The 19,911-nt window shown below is 41.1% G+C and overlaps 1 protein-coding gene and 1 pseudogene across 6 annotated transcripts; one reads left to right on the forward strand and one right to left on the reverse strand.

The window, feature by feature from the left end:
* The first annotated feature begins 7,376 nt into the window (after positions 1 to 7,376).
* Positions 7,377 to 8,207, forward strand: LOC100387398 (ferritin heavy chain pseudogene; annotated as a pseudogene).
* A 2,954-nt stretch (positions 8,208 to 11,161) lies between these two features.
* VCPKMT (valosin containing protein lysine methyltransferase) lies at positions 11,162 to 19,790 on the reverse strand. 6 transcript variants are annotated; one of them, XM_054239921.2, is made up of 7 exons: positions 19,493 to 19,790; positions 19,275 to 19,385; positions 19,043 to 19,115; positions 17,469 to 17,588; positions 15,489 to 15,593; positions 14,184 to 14,274; positions 11,162 to 12,251 (listed from the first exon to the last, which is right to left on the reverse strand). In XM_054239921.2, the coding sequence occupies exons 1-7, from the start codon at positions 19,756 to 19,758 to the stop codon at positions 12,190 to 12,192; spliced, it is 828 nt and encodes a 275-aa protein (XP_054095896.1). In that variant the 5' UTR covers positions 19,759 to 19,790; the 3' UTR covers positions 11,162 to 12,189. The 6 variants fall into 6 exon arrangements, with proteins under 6 accessions (XP_054095896.1, XP_054095897.1, XP_078191003.1 ...); XM_054239922.2 differs by lacking the exon at positions 17,469 to 17,588; XM_078334877.1 differs by lacking the exon at positions 15,489 to 15,593.
* Positions 19,791 to 19,911: the final 121 nt, after the last annotated feature.

Raw genomic sequence — 19,911 nt, forward strand, 5'->3', positions numbered from 1 at the left:
ATCTTCAACTCTTAATTTCAGTACATGTGCAGGATTTGCAGGTCTGTTGCATAGGTAAACGTGTGCCATGGTGGTTTGCTGCACAGATCAACCCATCCCTTAGGGATTAGGCCCAGCCTCCATTTGCTATGCGCTCGCCCTCTCCGCCCAGGCCCAACTCCTGCGTAGTTTAGATCATTCTAGATTACTCATAATACCTAATACAATGTAAATGTTACATAAATAGCTGTTATATCGTCTTGTGTAGGGAACAATGACAAGAAAAGATCTGTCCATGTTCAGTACACACACAACCATCCATTTTTTTTTTCTGAATATTTTCAATCTGCATTTGGTTGAAACCCATGGAACTCGCATAAGCAGAGGGCCGCTGGTGTTTAGCTGCCTATTCCATACATGTAACTAGGGTCGCAGCATGTTGCCACTCAGGCTGGGTACAGCGAAGAAAGGGGACACCACATTGCAGACATCATTGTTTTGAAGTTAAAAAAAATTAAAATTGTAACTGTTGATTCCAAACTTACATGATTTATATACAGGACAATTTTCTGGTAGATGACAGTAAAGTCTCTAGTTCTAATAAAATTAATGTTATTACAACTCTTTTCAAAATAAAAGTGTTTTAAAGAAAAAGGACTCTGACCTGCACAAGGGTAGGATGAGGCCCGTAGAGGCCCTGGCTCCATCAGGATGCTCCTCAGGCGCCTACATGACTTACGCGATCTGGCTTAGTCCAGCTCCACAGTGGTTCTCCATTCCTTCCTCTCCATTCCTACTGCCACTGCCGGAGTTCACACACTGCTCCTCAACAGCTCTTACCTGTTCATTCTTCCTTCCTGATCTCTTTGCCTCATGTCTTCCCTTCTCCCACCCACTCTCCAAATTTGCTGTCAGAATAATCTTTCTAAAATGATTTTGCCCAGTGGCTTCCATGTTTAAAGGATTGAAATATCCTCTCATCACCTCCAGAATCCATGTGCACTCCTGAATACACAACATGGACTCTGCATGTCCTTGCCCTGCCCTCCTGCCTACCCATATGCCCTATGCGCGAGCCACATCAAAATCATATTTGATACTGTTGCATGTGTTTGCCTAGAATACCTGGCAGGCTGTCCAGTGGATTTCCATTCATCCTTCAACAATTAACTTAATGGCCCTCTCATGAAATCTTCCCTGACCAACTGAGGCAGAAGCTACCACACTCTCTTTTGCACTGCCACTGTAGCTAGCTTATGCCTTTATGACTGCATTTCTCTGAGTTGCAGTTATTTTTTGCATATGCTTCTTATTAAGGATGCGAGAGCTGCTTAAAGGTATGGAATGCATCTTATTATTTGTCCCAAATATCTAAAAGAGTACTGATGTGTACCCATGTGTACCCCTGATACCTAGCACAGTGCCTATCAGTTGAATTAAAGGAATGAATAGATGAGTTGAATGTTCAGAAAAGTCACTGAGAGTGGATTTGAAAATGAGAGAAGAGAATTAAAATGTGTTGAGGATTTTAAGTTCCGGGATACATGTGTGGAATGTACAGGTTTGTTACATAGATAAGAAGTATGTGCTGTTGTGGTCTGCTGCACCTATCAACCCATCACCTAAATATTAAGCCCAGCATGCAACAGCTATTTATCCTGATGCTCTCCCTCCCTGCTGTTGAGGATCTTTTAGGTCAGGTGTTGTTCCAGACTCTTTACACATAGGTCCTCAGTTTCAACTGTGGAGAAACTTTTAACAGCAACGAGCCATATTTCATTTGCTGTCCACTTCACAGTATTTTGAGCAGTCTCTGGGAACTTCTTTGGTAAGTTCTGCTCCCACCCTCTGTGGCCTTCACTAGTCTGCAGCATTGGGAGCTTCATGTTTTCAAAGGGGACTATTTCTTTGGTTTTGCTTTTGGTATTGCACTCTGCTGGGAAGTATCAAACCAGTAATGCCCTATGCCTCATTAAAGCCTTACAGGATTTTTGTTGTTGTTGATAAGAGCAACCTCTCAATTATTTTCCCCTGTGGCTTCTCTCTTCCTATATGAAGGTAGAGTCTAAAAGAGGTGGTGAAGACAACTGTTTGGAACATAAAAGCAAGTGACAGGAGACTGCTTCCTTAAGGACAGTTCCCATACATTATCTAGTTTAACCATCACCACAATGTTATCCAGTAGATGTTCTCATTTTACAGAAAGGCAGAGTAACATGCAGAGTTTAACTTGCCCAAGGACATACAGGTGGATTAGGTGGTAATCAGGTGAGCTGTTTTCTCCTAAAGCTTGGGCGGGTAAAGGGAAGGTGGGCAGACTTAGAACTGAACTGAAGCTTCTAACTGGGAACACTGTTACTACTAGCCAGACTCTGCCTCTCCTGTTCCTTGGACCCTCAGGTTAACAACCAGACATTTCACAGAGAAAGAGACTAACAGACTGACTGTGGGTGTCAGATATGTGCTTGAGAGTAAAAGGAGTTTTGAACAACAGAATAAAAAAAAAAATCATCCACTGCAGTGGCTTACACCTGTAATCCCAGCACTTTGAGAGGCCGAGGTGGGATGACTGCTTGAGCCCAGGAGTTCAAAACCAGCCTGGGCAACATAGTGAGACCCCGTCTCTACAAAAAGAATTTTTAAAAAATTATCCAGGCACAGTGGCATGTCGTTTATAGTCCCAGCTACAGGGAGGCTGAGGCAGGAGGACCACTTGAGTCCAGGAGGTCGAGACTGCAGTGAGCCATGATCATGCCACTGCACTCTAGCCTGGGCAACAGAGTGAAACACTGCCTCAAAAAAAAAAAAAAAAAAGAAAGAAAAAAAAAGAAAAGAAAATCCTAGTAACAAGATTTAGAAAGAAAATAACTATTTTAAAAGTACATGATTGTACCTACGTTCATAAATGTCACTGAAATCCAAAGATATTCTCTAGTTAAACATTTATTACTTGTGGGAGTATGAAACTTGTTTTTCCTGTTTTTGTGCTTTAAGAAACCAGTCCTTTGTTCTAAGTGAATTATATGCCACGAGATTATTTACACTCGTTCTAAACACAAGTGTAAAGGTTCTCATCTAAGCTTTGGATAAAAAAATAGTAACTTGTATTTGTAGCTGTATTGTGCATGCAGCACGAGCAGGTTTTCAGGACACATTCCTTAGAAGAACAAGGTTGAGTAGTGAATGTAGATACGTGAGATTGTTTGTACTGTATACGTAAAACTCTGGCAATGATTTGTCAATCATGAGCCAACACGAGCACCTGGAACTAACACCGTTAATGCCTGGACTTCAGTAGATTTACAAATCTGAGTAAAAGTTAACTTTTAAAAAATTACTCAAGGCCAGGTATGGTAGCTTATCACTGCTATCCCAGCAATTTGGGAGGGCAAAGCAGGAGGATTGTTTGAGCTCAAGAGTTTGAGACCAGCTTAGGCAACATGGCCAAAACCCATCTCTACAAAAAATACAAAATTAGTCAGGCACAGTGGCACATGCCTGTAATTCCAGGTACTCAGGAGGCTGAGGTGGGAAGATCGCTCAAGCCTGGGAGGTGGAGGTTGCAGTGAGCCAAGGTCACACCACTACACTCCAGGCTGGGTGACAAAGTGAGACTGCCTCAAACAAATAAAAACAAAAAACCCAAAAGTATTTAAAAGCACTGACCCATCAAAAGACTGTCAGTGGTACAGTTCATTAGCACTAATAACCCAAAAAGAATCTGTTAAATACTGAAACGCTTAAGCCTATCTAGGCCAGCTTTTTTTTGAGACAGAGTCTCACTCTGTCACCCAGGCTGGAGTGCAATGGCACTATCTCAGCTCACTCCAACCTCTGCCTCCTGGGTTCAAGCAATTCTTCTGCCTCAGCCTCCTGAGTAGCCAGGGGCTACAGGCTTGTGACACCATGCCCAGCTAATTTTTGTATTTTTAGTAGAGACGGGGTTTCACTATATTGGACAGGCTGGTCTTCAATTCCTGACCTCATGATCCACCCGCCTAGGCCTCCCAAAGTGCTGCAATTACAGGCATGAGCCACTGCACCTGGCCTTAGGCAAGCTCTTTTACAAAAATTTTAATTTTGCTTTGCGAGGAAGAAATATCATTGTTTTCAACCTTGTGAAAATTGAAAAATGTGAATTAATTCTTCACCAAAATAAGTTACAGTATTATAGGTAATGTATAAAGATCTTGAAAAATTAAGACCACCTATTTAGTATTCATGACCGTCTTTTCCTTTAACTGAAAACAAAAAGGCCTTGCAAGTGTAATATAATGCAGTAAGCAAGCTTGCCCAACCCACTGCTCATGGGCTGTGTATGGGTCAGGACCTGTTTGAATGTGGACTAACACAAATTTGTAAACTTTCTTAAAACACTGTGAGATTTTTTTGCAATTTTTTTCTTAAGCTCATCAGCCATCATTACTGTATTTTATGTGTGGCCCAAAGGCAATTCTTCTTCTTCCAATGTGGCCCAGGGAAGCCAAAAGATTAGCCACCCCTTCTGAAGTAAAGTGTATGTGCCATTTGACACTGGCTGATGGAGAAACAGATACAATCCACCGTTCTCTCATTCCTGGCCATATAGCCTGAGGAACCAGTTAAGTTCTGCATCCCGCCATACTCACTTGTTAACACAGTGAAAGATTATCTAGGCAAGAAGCAACTGCTACAAATGTATTTTAAAGTCACTTTGCTCTTTTAGAGTTAATAAATCTAAACTCTGAAAATATTGTTATGCAGATAGATCAAGTCCCAGACTTCAGAAAAATGACTTTCTGCTGTACTTCAATGACCTGCTACCTAACTGGTTGCAGGTTTAGCAACGAATCATGGAAGGAAGAACTGAGTAAGGGTCCAGGGCAGTGGAATGTTCATCTTGGAGCTCCAGCCAGCAAACCCAGGCTCCCATATTTAGAAACGAGGATTTGCTCTGTCCCTATTGGCCTTTGAATGCTCATGGCAGTTGCTTTCAAACTGTAAAAATTAACAGTGAACAAAGATTTTTCTTCCTCATTCTTGTTTTTCTAAAATTGCTTATTTTTTTTTAAATAACAGTACATGCTGTGTAACAATGTTCTCAACCTCCTCCCATCCCAGCTGCCATTCCCATGGTGACTGGGGAGGAATGTTTACATGCATCCTATACTCTCAAAAAGATGCCCAGATTTCATACTGCAACAGATAAAATCGACTTGCATTTATGCATATTTTCTAAGTCCCTACCTGTAATTCCACCTCAACTACAGTCACATTTATTGAACACTTACTATGTGCCAGGTACCTAAGTACACTGCACGTATTAGACTAACTTAATCTCCACGGCAACCCATGATAGCTATTATTATGATCTTTACTTTACATATGAGGAAACTGAGGCACACAGAGTTTAAGTAATTTCAAGGTCAGCTAGTGGCAGTACTGAGATTCAAACCCAGATCATCTTGTCTCAGGGCCTCTGTGCTGCCACTGTTTTCAGAATGCACGTGAGCACAATATTATCATGAAGATAATTTGCTCTACCATATTTTCTCATTTGCAAATGATAGCATCTTGTTATTAATAATCAGTGACTTAGAATGTATCTCACAGTTGGTGGGGCTCACTAGATATTCACAGAATTTCACCAACACATAAGAACTTCAGACAATGTCTTGAATAACCCCAAATATATAATGCTTTAAACTTAACCAGTGAAAATGGCTTGAGAATTTATTTCTTCCCTACCCAAAATTATGGAAAGTAAAAGCTTAACTTTTCCATTAATTTTCAGTAAGATATTATTGCAACAGTCTTTTTTCTTTCTATATTTCTATTAGAGTGAAGGTCTTTATGGTATGAAAACTGAATATTCTACTCTTAAAATGTTTATTATCAATGAATCAAAACTCTTTCAAATCCTGATGTTTCCTGAGAAAAAAGAAAACCCAAAAGTCAAATACCTGGCCTGAGCCTCCAGGACTGTGGGAGCGAAAGACGGAGCTTCAGCCTTCTGATGTAAAAACTACTACTTACTCTACTGGAAAAGAAAAATTGCTTTGAAAAACTAATTAAAATGAGAAGTTTTAAGTGTCTCAGATGTAAAATCATGATCATGTAAAAGGTACTTTCAAGGTAAATTTAATTTCAGAACAGCACTTGAACTAATTTAGCCTCTTCAATATGTCTTTTCACAGAAGATATCAATAGTGGAGAAAATGTTTTATGAAATATAATAATGAATGATATTCAAAAGGTATATCAGAAAGAAATGGAAAGAAATCAAATACAATTTTATACGAAAAAAACTTGCTTTACTTACCCCATGTTATCTTCTGAAAGCAAATCATAAAAGGTAGGCTTGGCCGGGCGCGGTGGCTCAAGCCTGTAATCCCAGCACTTTGGGAGGCCGAGGCGGGTGGATCACGAGGTCAACAGATCGAGACCATCCTGGTCAACATGGTGAAACCCCGTCTCTACTAAAAATTACAAAAAGTTAGCTGGGTACGGTGGCGCGTGCCTGTAATCCCAGCTACTCAGGAGGCTGAGGCAGGAGAATTGCCTGAACCCAGGGGGCGGAGGTTGCGGTGAGCCGAGATTGCGCCATTGCACTCCAGCCTGGGTAACAAGAGCGAAACTCCGTCTCAAAAAAAAAAAAAAAAAAAAAAAAAAAAGGTAGGCTTGTTTTTTTAATGTAATTTTGTTCACCTTTAAAACGTGATTGCATTTCAAAGTAGATTCTATTTTAACTTCCTTTCTATAAAACATTTAAAGACAAAGTCAAGCAATGCCATCTACAGGGGGCCTTTAGAACAACAGATGTTTCTATAACCCATACTATTCTTCAAATTAAAATACCTATAATCTGATGTAATATCATATTTCGCATCATTTAACAAGAAAATTTTCAAGAAGGGCAAGAAAAAATTAAAATACAAGCTGTGTAAGAAAAATTTCCACTAATATTCTGGATTAATAGCTCTTAATTAAAAATAACCTAGGCCAGGGGTGTTGGCTCATGCCTGTAATCCCAGCATTTTGGGATGCAGAGGTGGGTGGATTGCTTGAGGTCAGGAGTTCAAGAGAGCCTATCATGGTAAACCCCATCTCTACTAAAAGTACAAAAATTAGCCAGGTGTGGTGGCGGGCGCCTGTAATCCCAGCTACTCTGGAGACTGAGGCAGGAGAATCGCTTGATCCTGGGGAGGCAGAGGTTGCAGTGAGCTGACACCGCGCCACTGCACTCCAGCCTGGGCGACAGAGTGAGACTCTGTCTCAAAAAAACAAAAAACACCTAATTTCATTTCCAACTTTATGAAACATTGATCCATGGACCCTCGGTTATAAACTGTAGCAGATTAAAGTGCAAAGCTATGCAAACTTTTAACCTTTAAAGATGTTTAAAATTATAACTAGTGGAGACGTTCTTCGCCGAGAGTCGCCGCGGTTTCCTGCTTCAACAGTGCTTGGACGGAACCTGGCGCTCATCCCCCACCCCGGCTGGCCGCCCACAGCCAGTCCTTTGTCACCTCCACACCGCGCCAAGGCCCCCGCCGCCTCTCCAGCGCCGCGCAGCCGCCGCCGCCGCCGCCATGACTACAGCATCACCTTCACAGGTGCGCCAGAACTACCACTAGGATTCAGAGGTCGTCATCAACCGCCAGATCAACCTGGAGCTCTACGCCTCCTATGTTTACCTGTCCATATCTTACTACTTTGACCACGATGATGTGGCTTTGAAGAACTTTGCCAAGTACTTTCTTCACCAATCTCATGAGGAGAGGGAACATGCGGAGAAAACTGATGAAGCTGCAGAACCAAGAGGCGGCCGCATCTTCCTTCAGAATATCAAGAAACCGGACCATGGTGACTGGGAGAGCGGGCTGAATGCGATGGAGTGTGCATAACATTTGGAAAAAAATGTGAGTCACTACTGGAACTGCACAAACTGGCCACTGACAAAAATGACCCCCATTTGTGTGACTTCATTGAGACACATTACCTGAATGAGCATGTGAAATCCATCAAAGAATTGGGTGACCACGTGACCAACTTGCGCAGGATGGGAGCAACCCAGTCTGGCTTGGCAGAATATCTCTTTGACAAGCACACCCTGGTGATAATGAAAGCTAAGCCTTAGGCTAATTTCCCCATAGCCACGGGGTGACTTACCTGGTCACCAAGGCAGTGCATGCATATTGGGGTTTCCTTTACCTTTTCTGTAAGTTGTACCAAAACATCCATTTAAGTTCTTTGTACCATTCCTTCAAATAAAGAAATTTGGTACCCCCCCACAAAAATTATAACTAGTGTACAGAAGAGAATCGAATCATTGGAGAGTAAACCTGCAACCATTTTTAACTGCCGAATCCCCCTTCCTTCTTGAGTAGCATCGTCTTTTCCTTCTTGGAAAAGGTTCTCTAAATTTTCAGACTATATTTACAGTCTATTTTAGTTTCCAAAGCTCAGTCCTGTTTATTTTAAAACCTCCTTTTTCATACAAGATTCCATATCGGGTTCAAAATGGGTTTTTGTCCGTATGTACTATAGGCCCACTCCAATCACAGATGGTTTGCTTTTTATATACTTTCTTCTTTCTTTGCTCTCTTCTGCTTGGGAAATAGACGCTAAAAGAGGTTTCCTTGTTGCAATAGTTCTCAATTTAAGGCTCAACATTAAGACCATCTGGAGCCCCTTAACAAAAATACTATGCTTCTGATTAAACTGGGATGGGGCCTGAGCATGGGTTTTACGTGCTTTTAATTTTCCAGGTGCAGCCTGGTTTGAGAAACACTGCCTTACTGTGGGGTTCCACCCTTTCCCTAATTGGCTATCATTCTGGTAAGTGGTTGATGGGCTCCGTTGTGTAGAGGCAAGCACACTCGCCCAGACACCATGGCATAGCAGTCCCTTGGGATTTGAGAATTGGCTATGTTGTGGCTGATCCCCAGCTAGAGGCATCCCCTCATCTGTTAAACTTGCCTTTTAAACCACGTCCCCCGCCCCACTTCATGTTGTTGCAGAAGTCTTCTAGCCCTCAACTCACCCATCATTTCTCAGGCTGGTAGGGTGCATCTTCATTACCCCTCAGCCTCACAGTTCCCTTCCACATCACTCCTCCAATTCTATCTCCATGCTTTGGAACCTGCTGCTGGTGGGTAAACACAAATTCCACCAGAAAGAGAAATGCTGGTCTCCCATACTTGCAAGCATCTTGAATCCCAAGTTACTTCCTCAAGCCTTCCTCCTGTGTTTTTTTTTTTTTTGTTGTTGTTGTTGTTTTTTGAGATAGGGTCTCTTATCACCCAAGCTGGATTGCAGTGGTGCAATCATGGCTCAATGCAGTCTCGACCTCCCTGGACTCAGATGAACCTGCCACATTAGCCTCCCTGGTATGGATGGGACTACATGCATACACCACCACTCCCAGCTATTTTTTTTGGTATGTTTTGTAGAAAAAGGGTCTTGCTGTGCTGCCCAGACTGGTCTCAAACTCCTGGGCTCAAGTCATCCACCCGCCTTGGCCTCCCAAAGTGCTGGGATTATAGGGGTGAGCGACCTCACCCAGACTTGTGAGTGCAGGTGCAACCTGTTACCTCCCCACACTCAAAAGCCCAAGAGAGTAAATGACATTCCCCAACAATGGACTTCTCCAAAAGGGGACCTCTTCCAGGGCTCCCCAGTTGTCTGTGGAATAGTGGTTGGTGATGGAGCATGTTCTCTGAACTGGTGCCCTTCAGGAAGCCCTGTGGCATTCACTGGTCCTAGCTACCACTGGTCTTAGAATGTGACGCTTGGTACCTTATGACTTCAGTTTTGGCCTTATTTTTTTGTTTTGTTTTGAGACAGAGTCTCACTCTGTTGCCCGGGCTGGAGTGCAGTGGCATGATCTTGACTCACTGCAGCCTCTGCCTCAGGGTTTCAAGTGGTTCTCCTGCCTCAGCCTCTGGAGTAGCTGGGATTACAGGCACATGCCACCATGCCCAGCTAATTTTTGTATTTTTAGTACAGACAGTTTCACCATGTTGGCCAGGCTGGTCTCCAACTCCTGATCTCAGGAGATCCACCTACCTCATCCTCACAAAGTGCTGAGACTACAGGTGTCAGCCACCACACGGGGCCCATTGACTTTCAATTACTAATTACCTCTATAGTCGGTCAGTACTTATGTGAGTTTTCCAGAAGCAGATAGAGAGGAATGTATGCAAATGATTTATCAAGATGGTAAGTAAAATGGGAATAGCAGGGCAGGAATGGGGAGGAAGTCAAACAAGAGTCTAATTTTGGCAAAGCTGCATAGAGGCCAACTTCAGCCTGATTCTTTCAGGAAATGTGAGTGTAAGTTTCATTTTTCTGAACTAAAAGAGCTGGGCTTTTATACAGTAAAATCAAGGCGCAATTCAGGCCAAAGACCCACAGATAGTATGTATTAAAAGACAGAGCCAGGTGCTTGTAAGTTCAAGGCTTGTAATCCCAGTACTTTGGGGGGCCAAGGTGGGCAAATCACTTGGGTCCAGGAGTTTGAGACCAGCCTGGGCAATATGGTGAAACCCTGTCTCTACAAAAATTACAGCAAAGTTAGCCAGGCATGGCGGTGCACCTGTAGTTCCAGCTACCAAGGAGGTTGAGGTGGCAGGATCCCCTGAGCCTGGAAAGAGTAGACTGCAGTGAGCCAAGACTGTGGCACTACTGCACTCCAGCCTGGGAAACAGAGCAAAACCCTGCCTAAAAAAAAAAAACAAAAAAAAACACACACACACACACACACAGAGAAAGCAAGACGGCATAAAAATTGGAGGAGGGTGAAAAGACATTTGACGCACCTGGGTGGACTGCTATAGTCAATGTCAAACTTATTTTTACAAATTTCATGTTATAAAACAAGCTAAAAAGTGGTCATTTGTCCTAAGACCTCATTAATAACAGCTAACACTATCTGTACCTCACAAAGCACCATACATTTAGGTTACATTGCCTTGTAAACTGCTTAATAAAATGCTAAGGGCAGTATGAATGAAGTATTTTAGAGAAAAGAGAAAAAAAAACCCAGCAAAGGAAACTTTAAAGATTGAATGAACTATTTTCTTGACTTTTAACCTTAATGTCTCTAAATAGGGCTGCTTTTGCTCTTTCTGGAAAGCAGTTACTTATTTAGATGTTCCCTTTCTTCAAAGGTATTTCTGAAATTCACAAAGTCACAGGGTCTCAAAAACAATGTTTATTTTAACACATAAAATGTACCATCTAGCACCAATACCTGTAAATACCAGAATTCCATCCGGTTACTACTCTTTGGAATAGGTATGATTAAAGTCCTTGACAGATTACTGTATAAGAGCAAATGGCTTCATGATAACATAAAAGAGAGAGACACAAAATAAAAATTCATTTGGTATATACATATAGAACTACATTTGTAGTTATTCAAAAACCTTTCACTGTTTCAAGTAAACAAGTTAATGCCAGTATTTTTAAGCCAGATTTTCCTGGAACATATACATAAAGCAACATGCATGAGCCAGGTAAGTACTCAAGCCTTAAGCTGGTCTTTCTAATCTCACTCCACTTAAATGAAAAATCTGTAAAGATGTCTTTTGTTTCTCCAATATTCTGATTTGTCTTCTGAGCAACTCATTACAGTATAATTTACTGATTAAATCACATAGATATTTATTGCAAGAAAAAGAACAGAACTTTGGCCAATGTAAGTAGACAACACAATATCTCAGTTCTTTTTAAAATTAAAAGAACACTTAAGTATTAAAGACGTTTTAAAAGAAATGAAATGGAAGATACAAATGATAAATACTGCATAATTATGTACAAAATGAAAACCTTTACAATTTTGAAGACAAACTAAAATTTACCGGTTTGAATTTAATACACTATTATACAATAGTAGATAGTTCTCTTTAAAAATTTATCTCTAGTTTCCTGTAAAAAGTCAAGTCAACCATGGTGATTCACTGTTTTTGGCAGATTTTAGCCTCACCTCAATACCAATTTTTATTTGAACAACTGATTCCCAATATTTATTTTAAACAGAACTTGATGCTGAACTAAGTAACCTAAGCTGGATTCAGGGCCACTGGCAGGCAGGCAGGCAGGCATTTTTCATATTGCAGGCAGCCCACGGTGGTTGTCATCTATACATCAGATCTCTAAGGATGCGCTGGAAAAAATCTGTGAACCAATCTTCCCATGCTGTATTCACATGCTCCATTCACATCTTTAGCTTACCCAGGTTGTTAGAGGCTTGGGTAAAATGACTAAAGGCTTCATGATGGAAATTTCTATAACAAAAAAAGGAAACTTAAAAGACTGATTTACCACAAATTATTTACTGGGTATTTAATAATGCACAGTATGCCTAACAGTGGCTACATGCAATTCAAGTGAACAACCATGCATGTTTATAGATGACTCTTTGCTGACACCTAACAAGGAAATGAAGAAGGAACAGATGCATTGGACATTATCAAAATGAAAATATTTGTGCTTCAAAAGACACACCATAGGCTGGGTGTGGTGGCTCACACCTGTAATCCCAGCACTTTGGGAAGTAAGACAGCAGATCACTTGAGGCCAAAAGTTTGACACCAGCCTGGCCAACACAGTGAAACCCAATCTCTACTAAAAATACAACAAAATTAGCCAGACATTGTGGTGCATGCCTACAGTCCCAACTACTTGGGAGGCTCACACATGAGAATTACTTGAACCTGGAGGCAGAGGTTGCAGTGAGCCAAGATCATGCCACTGCACTCCAGTCTAGGTGACAGAGTGAGATTCTGTCTCAAAAGAAAAATAAGAACATAATAAATTAATAAAAGATACATTACCAAGAAAATGAAAAGACAACCCACAAAATGGGAAAAAGTATTCACAAATCATGCATCTGGTATCTAGTATTCAGAATGTATAAAGAACTCTCACAACTCAGAAGTTAAAATCAATCTGAAAATGGGCCAAGTGTTTCTTCTAAATAGAGAAAAGATACATCATTAGAGAAATGAAAACCACAGTTGAGAGACTAGTACCCACTGAGATGGCTATAATTAACAAGTGTTGGTGAAGATGTGGAGAAACTGGAACCCTCATACACTGCTGGTGAGAATGTAAAATGGTATGGTAGATTTGGAATACAGTTTGGCAAGTCTTCAAAAAGTTAAACAGAGTTCCTATATCACCTTGCAATTCCTCTAGGTATATATTTAAGAGGTCTGAAAACATGTTCACACAAAAACTTCTACATGAATGTCCATAGCAGCATTATTCATCTCATCAATGGATGGATAAAGTGTGGTACAGCCATAAAGGAACAGTATTCAGCCACAAAAAGGAGTTAAATGCTAATGTGTGCTACAATGTAGATGAGGCTTGAGAGTACTGTGCTGAGTGAAAGACAACAGACACAAGAGGCCAGACAGTATGTGACTTGTTACATGACATGTGCAGAATAGGCAAATCCAGAGATTAGTGGTTGCCAGCAGCTGGGGACAGGGGTAACAGGGAGTGACTAATAATGGGTAAGAGGCTTTGAGGAGGTGATAACATGGTTTAAAATTACGAAGTGGTGATTTACACAACTCTGTGAATACGCGAAAAAACACCAAACTGTATACCTTAAAAGGGTGAATTTTATGGTATGTGAATTACATCAACTAAATAGGTTTGTTTTTTTTTTTTTTTTTGACAAAAATTAAAAAGGCATTGTGGTGCATGCCCGTAGTTATGTATGCTACAGGCATGTGCCACAATGCCTTTGTAAATGAATGCTCATTTTTTTGACCAAAAAAATATATATATATTTAGGAAACACAAAATCTTTATGCCTCAAAAAATTATACTTTTAAAACTGCACAACAGCTTCAGTTAAAACTGGATCTCTTAAAGCACAAGTTTTTTTGTATATCTAGCACCGTGCTATATAAATGTTAATCTGAATTAATAATCCCACTGCTGCCTTTTTACTTAGATTCAGTCCTAACATCTACTTTTGTTTCCTAAACCTAAGTTTTATTTGCTTTTGACTAGAATTTATATAATTAGAAAACTGTATCACAAACATAATCAAAGCAAAGATGATAGAAAAAGTGTGGGCTTATTGAATCTAGCATCCTTAATTCATAAAAGTAATCATTTCCTTGCCTTACACTAGTCATATAAACCAAAGGTGCTGGGAATATAAATATAGATGAAAGGCCAGGTGTGGTGGCTCCCACCTGTAATCCCAAGGATTTGGGAGGCTGAGGCAGGCAGATCGTGAGTCCAGGAGTGCAAGACCAGCCTGGACAACATGGTAAAACCCCATCTCTACAAAAAAAAAAAAAATACAAAAATTAGCTGGGCATGGTGGTGCATGCCTATGGTCCCAGCTATTCAGGAGGCTGAGGTGAGAGGATCACTTGAGCCCATGACGCAGAGGTTGCAGCGAGCCAAGATTGCACCACTATACTCCAGCCAGGATGACAGAGTGAGACCCTGTTTCAAAAAAAAGGATGAAGTACAATTCTTCCCTTTTTCTATAGGCTCAAACCCTAGGCGTCACTGAGGCAACCTGCATAAAATGTGATTGTTATACCAGGTAAAACATGCACCAAGAAGGGGGAACATACATAAATTCTACTTAATTGAGTATATTTCTCTTTTATGGACTCATTTGCCTTGTTATATTTCATTTTCTGTAAAAAATTTTAAATGATAAGGAAAAGTTCACAAAGTTAAGAACTGGCATTTTAAAATCTCACAGAGATAAAAGAAACTTATAAATAGCTAATCACTTGTCTGAGGTAATACCCAATTATAGAGCTATATAATTTACGCCTATGGAAAAGCTGAGAAAGAGAAGCCTGGGCAGGTATGGTGGCTGATGCCTATAATCCCAGAACTTTGGGAGGCTGAAGTGGGTGGATCACTTGAGCCAAGGAGTTCCACACCAGTCTAGGCAACGTGGTGAAATCCATCTCTACTTAAAAAATACAAAAAAGGCCGGGCGCTGTTGTTCACACCTGTAATCCCAGCATTTTGGGAGGCTGAGGTGGGCAGATCACCTGAGGTTGGGAATTCGAGACCAGCCTGACCAACATGGAGAAACCCTGTCTCTACTAAAAATACAAAAATTAGCTGGGTATGGTGGCATACACCTGTAATCCCAGCTACTCAGGATGATGCAGAATTGCTTGAACCCAGTAGTCAGAGGTTGCGAGGAGCCAAGATCACACCATTGCACTGCAGCCTGGGCAACAAGAGCGAAACTCCATCTCAAAATAAAAAAAAAAACAAAAACAAAAACCAAAAAACAAAAAAAATTAAAAAAAAAAAAAAGAGAGAAAAGCCTGGCTTATTTTAAAGCAAAAAATCCAAAGCAAGCTAGATTAAATGATCTTGAAACTGAAGTTAGTGCCTGCCTGAGTCCAGTGAATCATAGCTGTTTCTCCACATCAATGTCTATACCACACATATGCCCTGAAATAGTGTACAGCCGATGAAACCTCCTTGGAGAATAAAGAACTAAGAATGTTATTTACCGATTTTTTCTTTCTGATGTATATAATATGAATATCTTCACTTCGATACTCTTCATCATGTTTTTCCAAAGGAATTTTTTCAAAGTCAAAGTCTAGCTGAAGGAGCTATAAATTTAAATTTAAAAAAAGGTATATTTCAAATTCAACAATATGAACTGACCTGTGGGGGACAGAATTCAGAATGGTGGTTACATTTTTTTTTTTTTTTTTTTGAGACAAGAGTTTCGCTCTGTCACCCAGGCTGAAGTGCAGTGGTGCTATCTTGGCTCACTGCCACCTCCGCCTCTCTAGGTTCAAGCAGTTCTCCTGCCTCAGCCTCCAGAGTAGCTGGGATTAAGGGCACGACACCATGCCCAGCTAATTTTTGTATTTTAAGTAGATAGGGGGTTTCAGCATACTGGCCAGGCTGGTCTCAAACTCCTGACCTCATGATCCGCCTGTCTTGACCTCCCAAAGTGGTAGGATTACAGGCATGAACCACTGCGTCCAGCTGGTGGTTACCTTTTGAGGAATACTGATTGGGAAAGGGCAATGTGAAAACCTTTCAAGATTCTGAAAATGTCCTCTATCTTTATGTTGGGAAGTAGTTACTTGGGTGTATACACATGAAAAATTAAGCTCAGCAGTTGATTTGATACATATGCATTTTACATATGCTTTACCCCAATAAAAATTGTTTAATAATACAAAATTTGGCCTTGGAAATCCAAGAAAAAAAAAAGTACAAAATTTTCATTATGCATCATTTCAAAAGTTCATGAACGTTTTTCATAATCAAGAAAAACATGAAAACTTTTAGTGTATGTTAACTGAGACAGTCATATACATGCTTTCTCATTAAACTAATGTAGTCCTTTGAGCAGACAAAACTGCAGGCCTATATAGATGTACCCTCAAAAGGAATCATTCCAATGCTATAGATTTGTGCTCATAAAAAGGGTTTGTGGCTGGGCATGGTGGCTCACACCTGTAATCCCAGCACTTTGGGAGGCCGAGGCGGGAGAATCATGAGGTCAGGAGTTCGAGACCAGCCTGATCAACATGGTGAAACCCTGTCTCTACTAAAAGTACAAAAATTAGCCAGTTATGGTGACGTGTGCCTATAATCCCAGCTACTCAGGAGGGTGAGGCAGGAGAATCGCTTGAATCCAGGAGGCAGGGGTTGCAGTGAGCTGAGATTGTGCCACTGCACTCTAGCTTGGGTGACAGAGTGAGACTCCATCTCAAAAAAAAAAAAAGGTTTGGGTTATTGCTAGGGAAAGAAAGGTGACAGACATATAAACCCTATGTACTATATTTGCAACTTCCTGTAAGTCTTTTCTATTTCAGAATAACAACAACAAAAGACCTTAAAAACAGACAGGTATTTAGGTTGGAGGTTTCATAAATATGTAGAGAAAAACACAGAAGTAAAAATGTATCACTTGGCAACATGGGAAAACCCCATCTACACACAAAAAAATACAAAAAGTTAGCTAGGTGTGGTGGTACATGCCTGAAGTCCCCGTTATTTGGGGGTGCTGAGGCAGGAGGATTGCTTGAGCCCAGGAGGCTGAGGATGCAGTGAGCCCTGACTGTGCCACTGCACTCCAGCATGGGCCACAGGGAAAAACCCTGTCCCAAAACAAAAATACAACTTATCACCTGCACATTTCTATCATGTATTCTCCAAAGGTAATACATTAATATGTTCCCCAAAGCCAGTATCATGTTCAGTAAACACTGAGAAATGTTCTTAAAAAGGAGTGGTACCAGTATTATTTAACATTCTTCTGTAGCTAAAGATCAACTAATCAGAAATGAAATAAAGTATCAGAAAAGGGGAGCTTGGTAGAATCATGGGCTATGAAGATCCCTTCCTCAGCTTCATACAAACAGAATGTTTTCCCCACCCAAAATTACCATAATATACTTGAAGAGTCACATACAGCCTCCCTGAAGGGAAATCACTACAAAGATAATAGAGCACTTGATACTTACCTCAAAATATTTTTTCTCAATTTCTGGATTTTTTCCCATTGTTCGTTGTTCATAACAACATATAATACAAGTCTCAAATCCACTGATATCTTTTAGAGTTTTCAGCAATGGCTCCAAAGACTATTTAAGAAAGAATATATTTTTTGTTTATGATTTAAAAATGTTTCTACTTTAAAAGTGGGCTGAGGAGGTGAAGGGGTATTTATAGCTCCCCTACAATTTATCCATCTTTGAATCAATCCAACAAAGCACATGTAATTAAAGCTCTAGGCTAGGTGCAGTGGCTTACACCTGTAATGGCAACACTTTGGAAGGCAGAGGTGGAAAGATCACTTGAAACCAGGAATTCAAAACCAGCCAGGAGAATATAGCAAGAACTGCCTCCCCACCTTACAAAAAATTTTAAAATTAGCCAGCATGCTAGTGCGCACCTGTAGTCCTAGCTATTGAGGAGGCCGAATGGGAAGATGATTTGAGCCTCAGGAGCTCGAGGTTACAGTGAGCTATGATCACTCCACTGCACTACAGTATGTGTGACAGAACAAGACCTCTATCTTAAAACAAAAACAAACAAAAAACCCTCTGTAACTAATGACTGGGTAAGCTCCTCTTCACTATTGTACTGATTTGTTTCCAGAAAAAGGATTTAAGTAACTGCATTTTGGAGTTCCCACAGGAAAACAAACGGCATCAACTTCAACTTTACTCTTGTTTAATTTTATTTAATCTAATTTGGGATTTAAATAATCAACAATCTACCCTATGAAAGTTAAGTCTGATCCTAACTTGGTTCAATGCTAATTATTTTTAAATAAGTGATGCCCACAACACTATATAAACTGATATATATATATATATATTTTTTTTTTTTTTTTTTTTTTTTTTTGGAGACAGTTTTGCTCTTGTTGCCCAGGCGGGAGTGCAATAGTGCCATCTTGGCTCACTGCAACCTCTACCTCCTGGGTTCAAGTGATTCACCTGCCTCAGCCTCCGGGATAGCTGGGATTACTGGCATGCACCACCATGCCTGGCTAATTTTGTATTTTTAGTAGAGACAGGGTTTCTCCATGTTGGTCAGGCTGGTCTCGAACGTCCGACCTCAGGTGATCCACACACCTTGGCCTCCCAAGTGCTGGGATTACAAGCATGAGCCACCTCGCCTGGCCCAAACCGATATGTAAAGAACAATGAATTCTTTACAACTTAGTTATCAATGTCATGATTAACATGCTCCGTGGGAGAGAAAAAAGAAAAAGATGATTTTGGCTTTTCATAACATCCAATGGGCAAAATCCTATCAAATTTTTACAGAAGCCACTAGTAAAAGACATATAACACTTTTCTCAACATGCTTAACCAGGCCTAAATGTTAATGATGTATATATGTATATGACATATATATATATATATATACACATATAGCCCCTGGTGACTTTTATCTTCTCTTTACTGCATCAACTATAAGGCAAATCCCAGATTCCCAGATGTTAAAATGTGAAGAAATGTGTGCTTTAGAATCCAAGAAAATATGGTTTATCTTCTGAATGAAGAGACTTCACTCACTGAATACTTACCTCTTCATAGTATATGCAGTCCGCCATCAGTATGTAGTCGGGTGGAGAAGGAAAGTCTTCTATTTCTTCCCCCCTTAAAAATGTCAAACAAATATTTCAATTGTTGTTCTAATAATTCAGAATACTCGTTTTTATAAAGAACAGGAGAGTCCCCTTCCATCCCTTTAATGCAACGCAATTTAAAGCAAACTATAAATCGGTATCTTAAAAGAAGCTGAAAGGCCATACAAACCATTTCAGTACCTTGGCTTGAACAGAACCAGTGACAAGATGCTTGTTCATATTAATATTCATCTTCAGTAAGTCTTGCAATTCCTCAAGATCGGTGACTACAACATCAGCCCTATAAAATAACGTCGACTGAGGTGCAGGCACAAGGTGGGAAACCTGTAATCTGGATTTCCCCAGCAAGAAGGCGCCCCCATACCCAGCCCGCCCGCCAGCTCTTACCCGAGGGTAGCGGCCATGAGCCCCACGGCCCCGGTGCCCGAACCCAGCTCCAGCACCGACCGCCGGCTCAGCGCGTGGGCCCCGTCGCCAGAAAACTCGGGAGTTTCCAGGTATTTAGAAAGGACAATGGCAGCGTCCCAAACAACGCAACCCACGCCGCCGGAGCCATACTGCTGTAGTCGTAGCACCGTACCATCCCGCTTCTCCAAAACTCGCACAAAGCTCCGCAGTGGGTCCTCCAGGGAGGACTCCGGAGTAGCCGCCATCGCTGCCCGGCAACGAGGACGGCGCGCACAGCAACGTCACATCAACGCGCGCGGCCCCTCCTTGTGAGGGGTCGGACCCTCCCCGCGGCAGAGTCGGCGTCACTGCGCGCGCAAGTTAACAAAGTCCGGAAGGCAGCGTTACTTGGGCGGGGC

The sequence above is a fragment of the Callithrix jacchus genome, chromosome 8 (genome assembly GCF_049354715.1).
Source record: "Callithrix jacchus isolate 240 chromosome 8, calJac240_pri, whole genome shotgun sequence".
In the NCBI taxonomy this organism is placed as follows: Eukaryota; Metazoa; Chordata; class Mammalia; order Primates; family Cebidae; genus Callithrix; species Callithrix jacchus.

Coding starts and splice junctions, on each gene's coding strand:
- VCPKMT (XM_054239921.2), bottom strand. CDS start 19,758: ATGGCGGCTACTCCGGAGTCCTCCCTGGAGGACCCACTGCGGAGCTTT. Junction 19,386..19,492: donor CTCATGGCCGCTACCCTCGG/GTAAGAGCTGGC, acceptor GTTATTTTATAG/GGCTGATGTTGTAGTCACCG. Junction 14,275..15,488: donor ACATCAGAAAGAAAAAATCG/GTAAATAACATT, acceptor TTTTTTTTGTAG/AGATGGGGTTTTACCATGTT.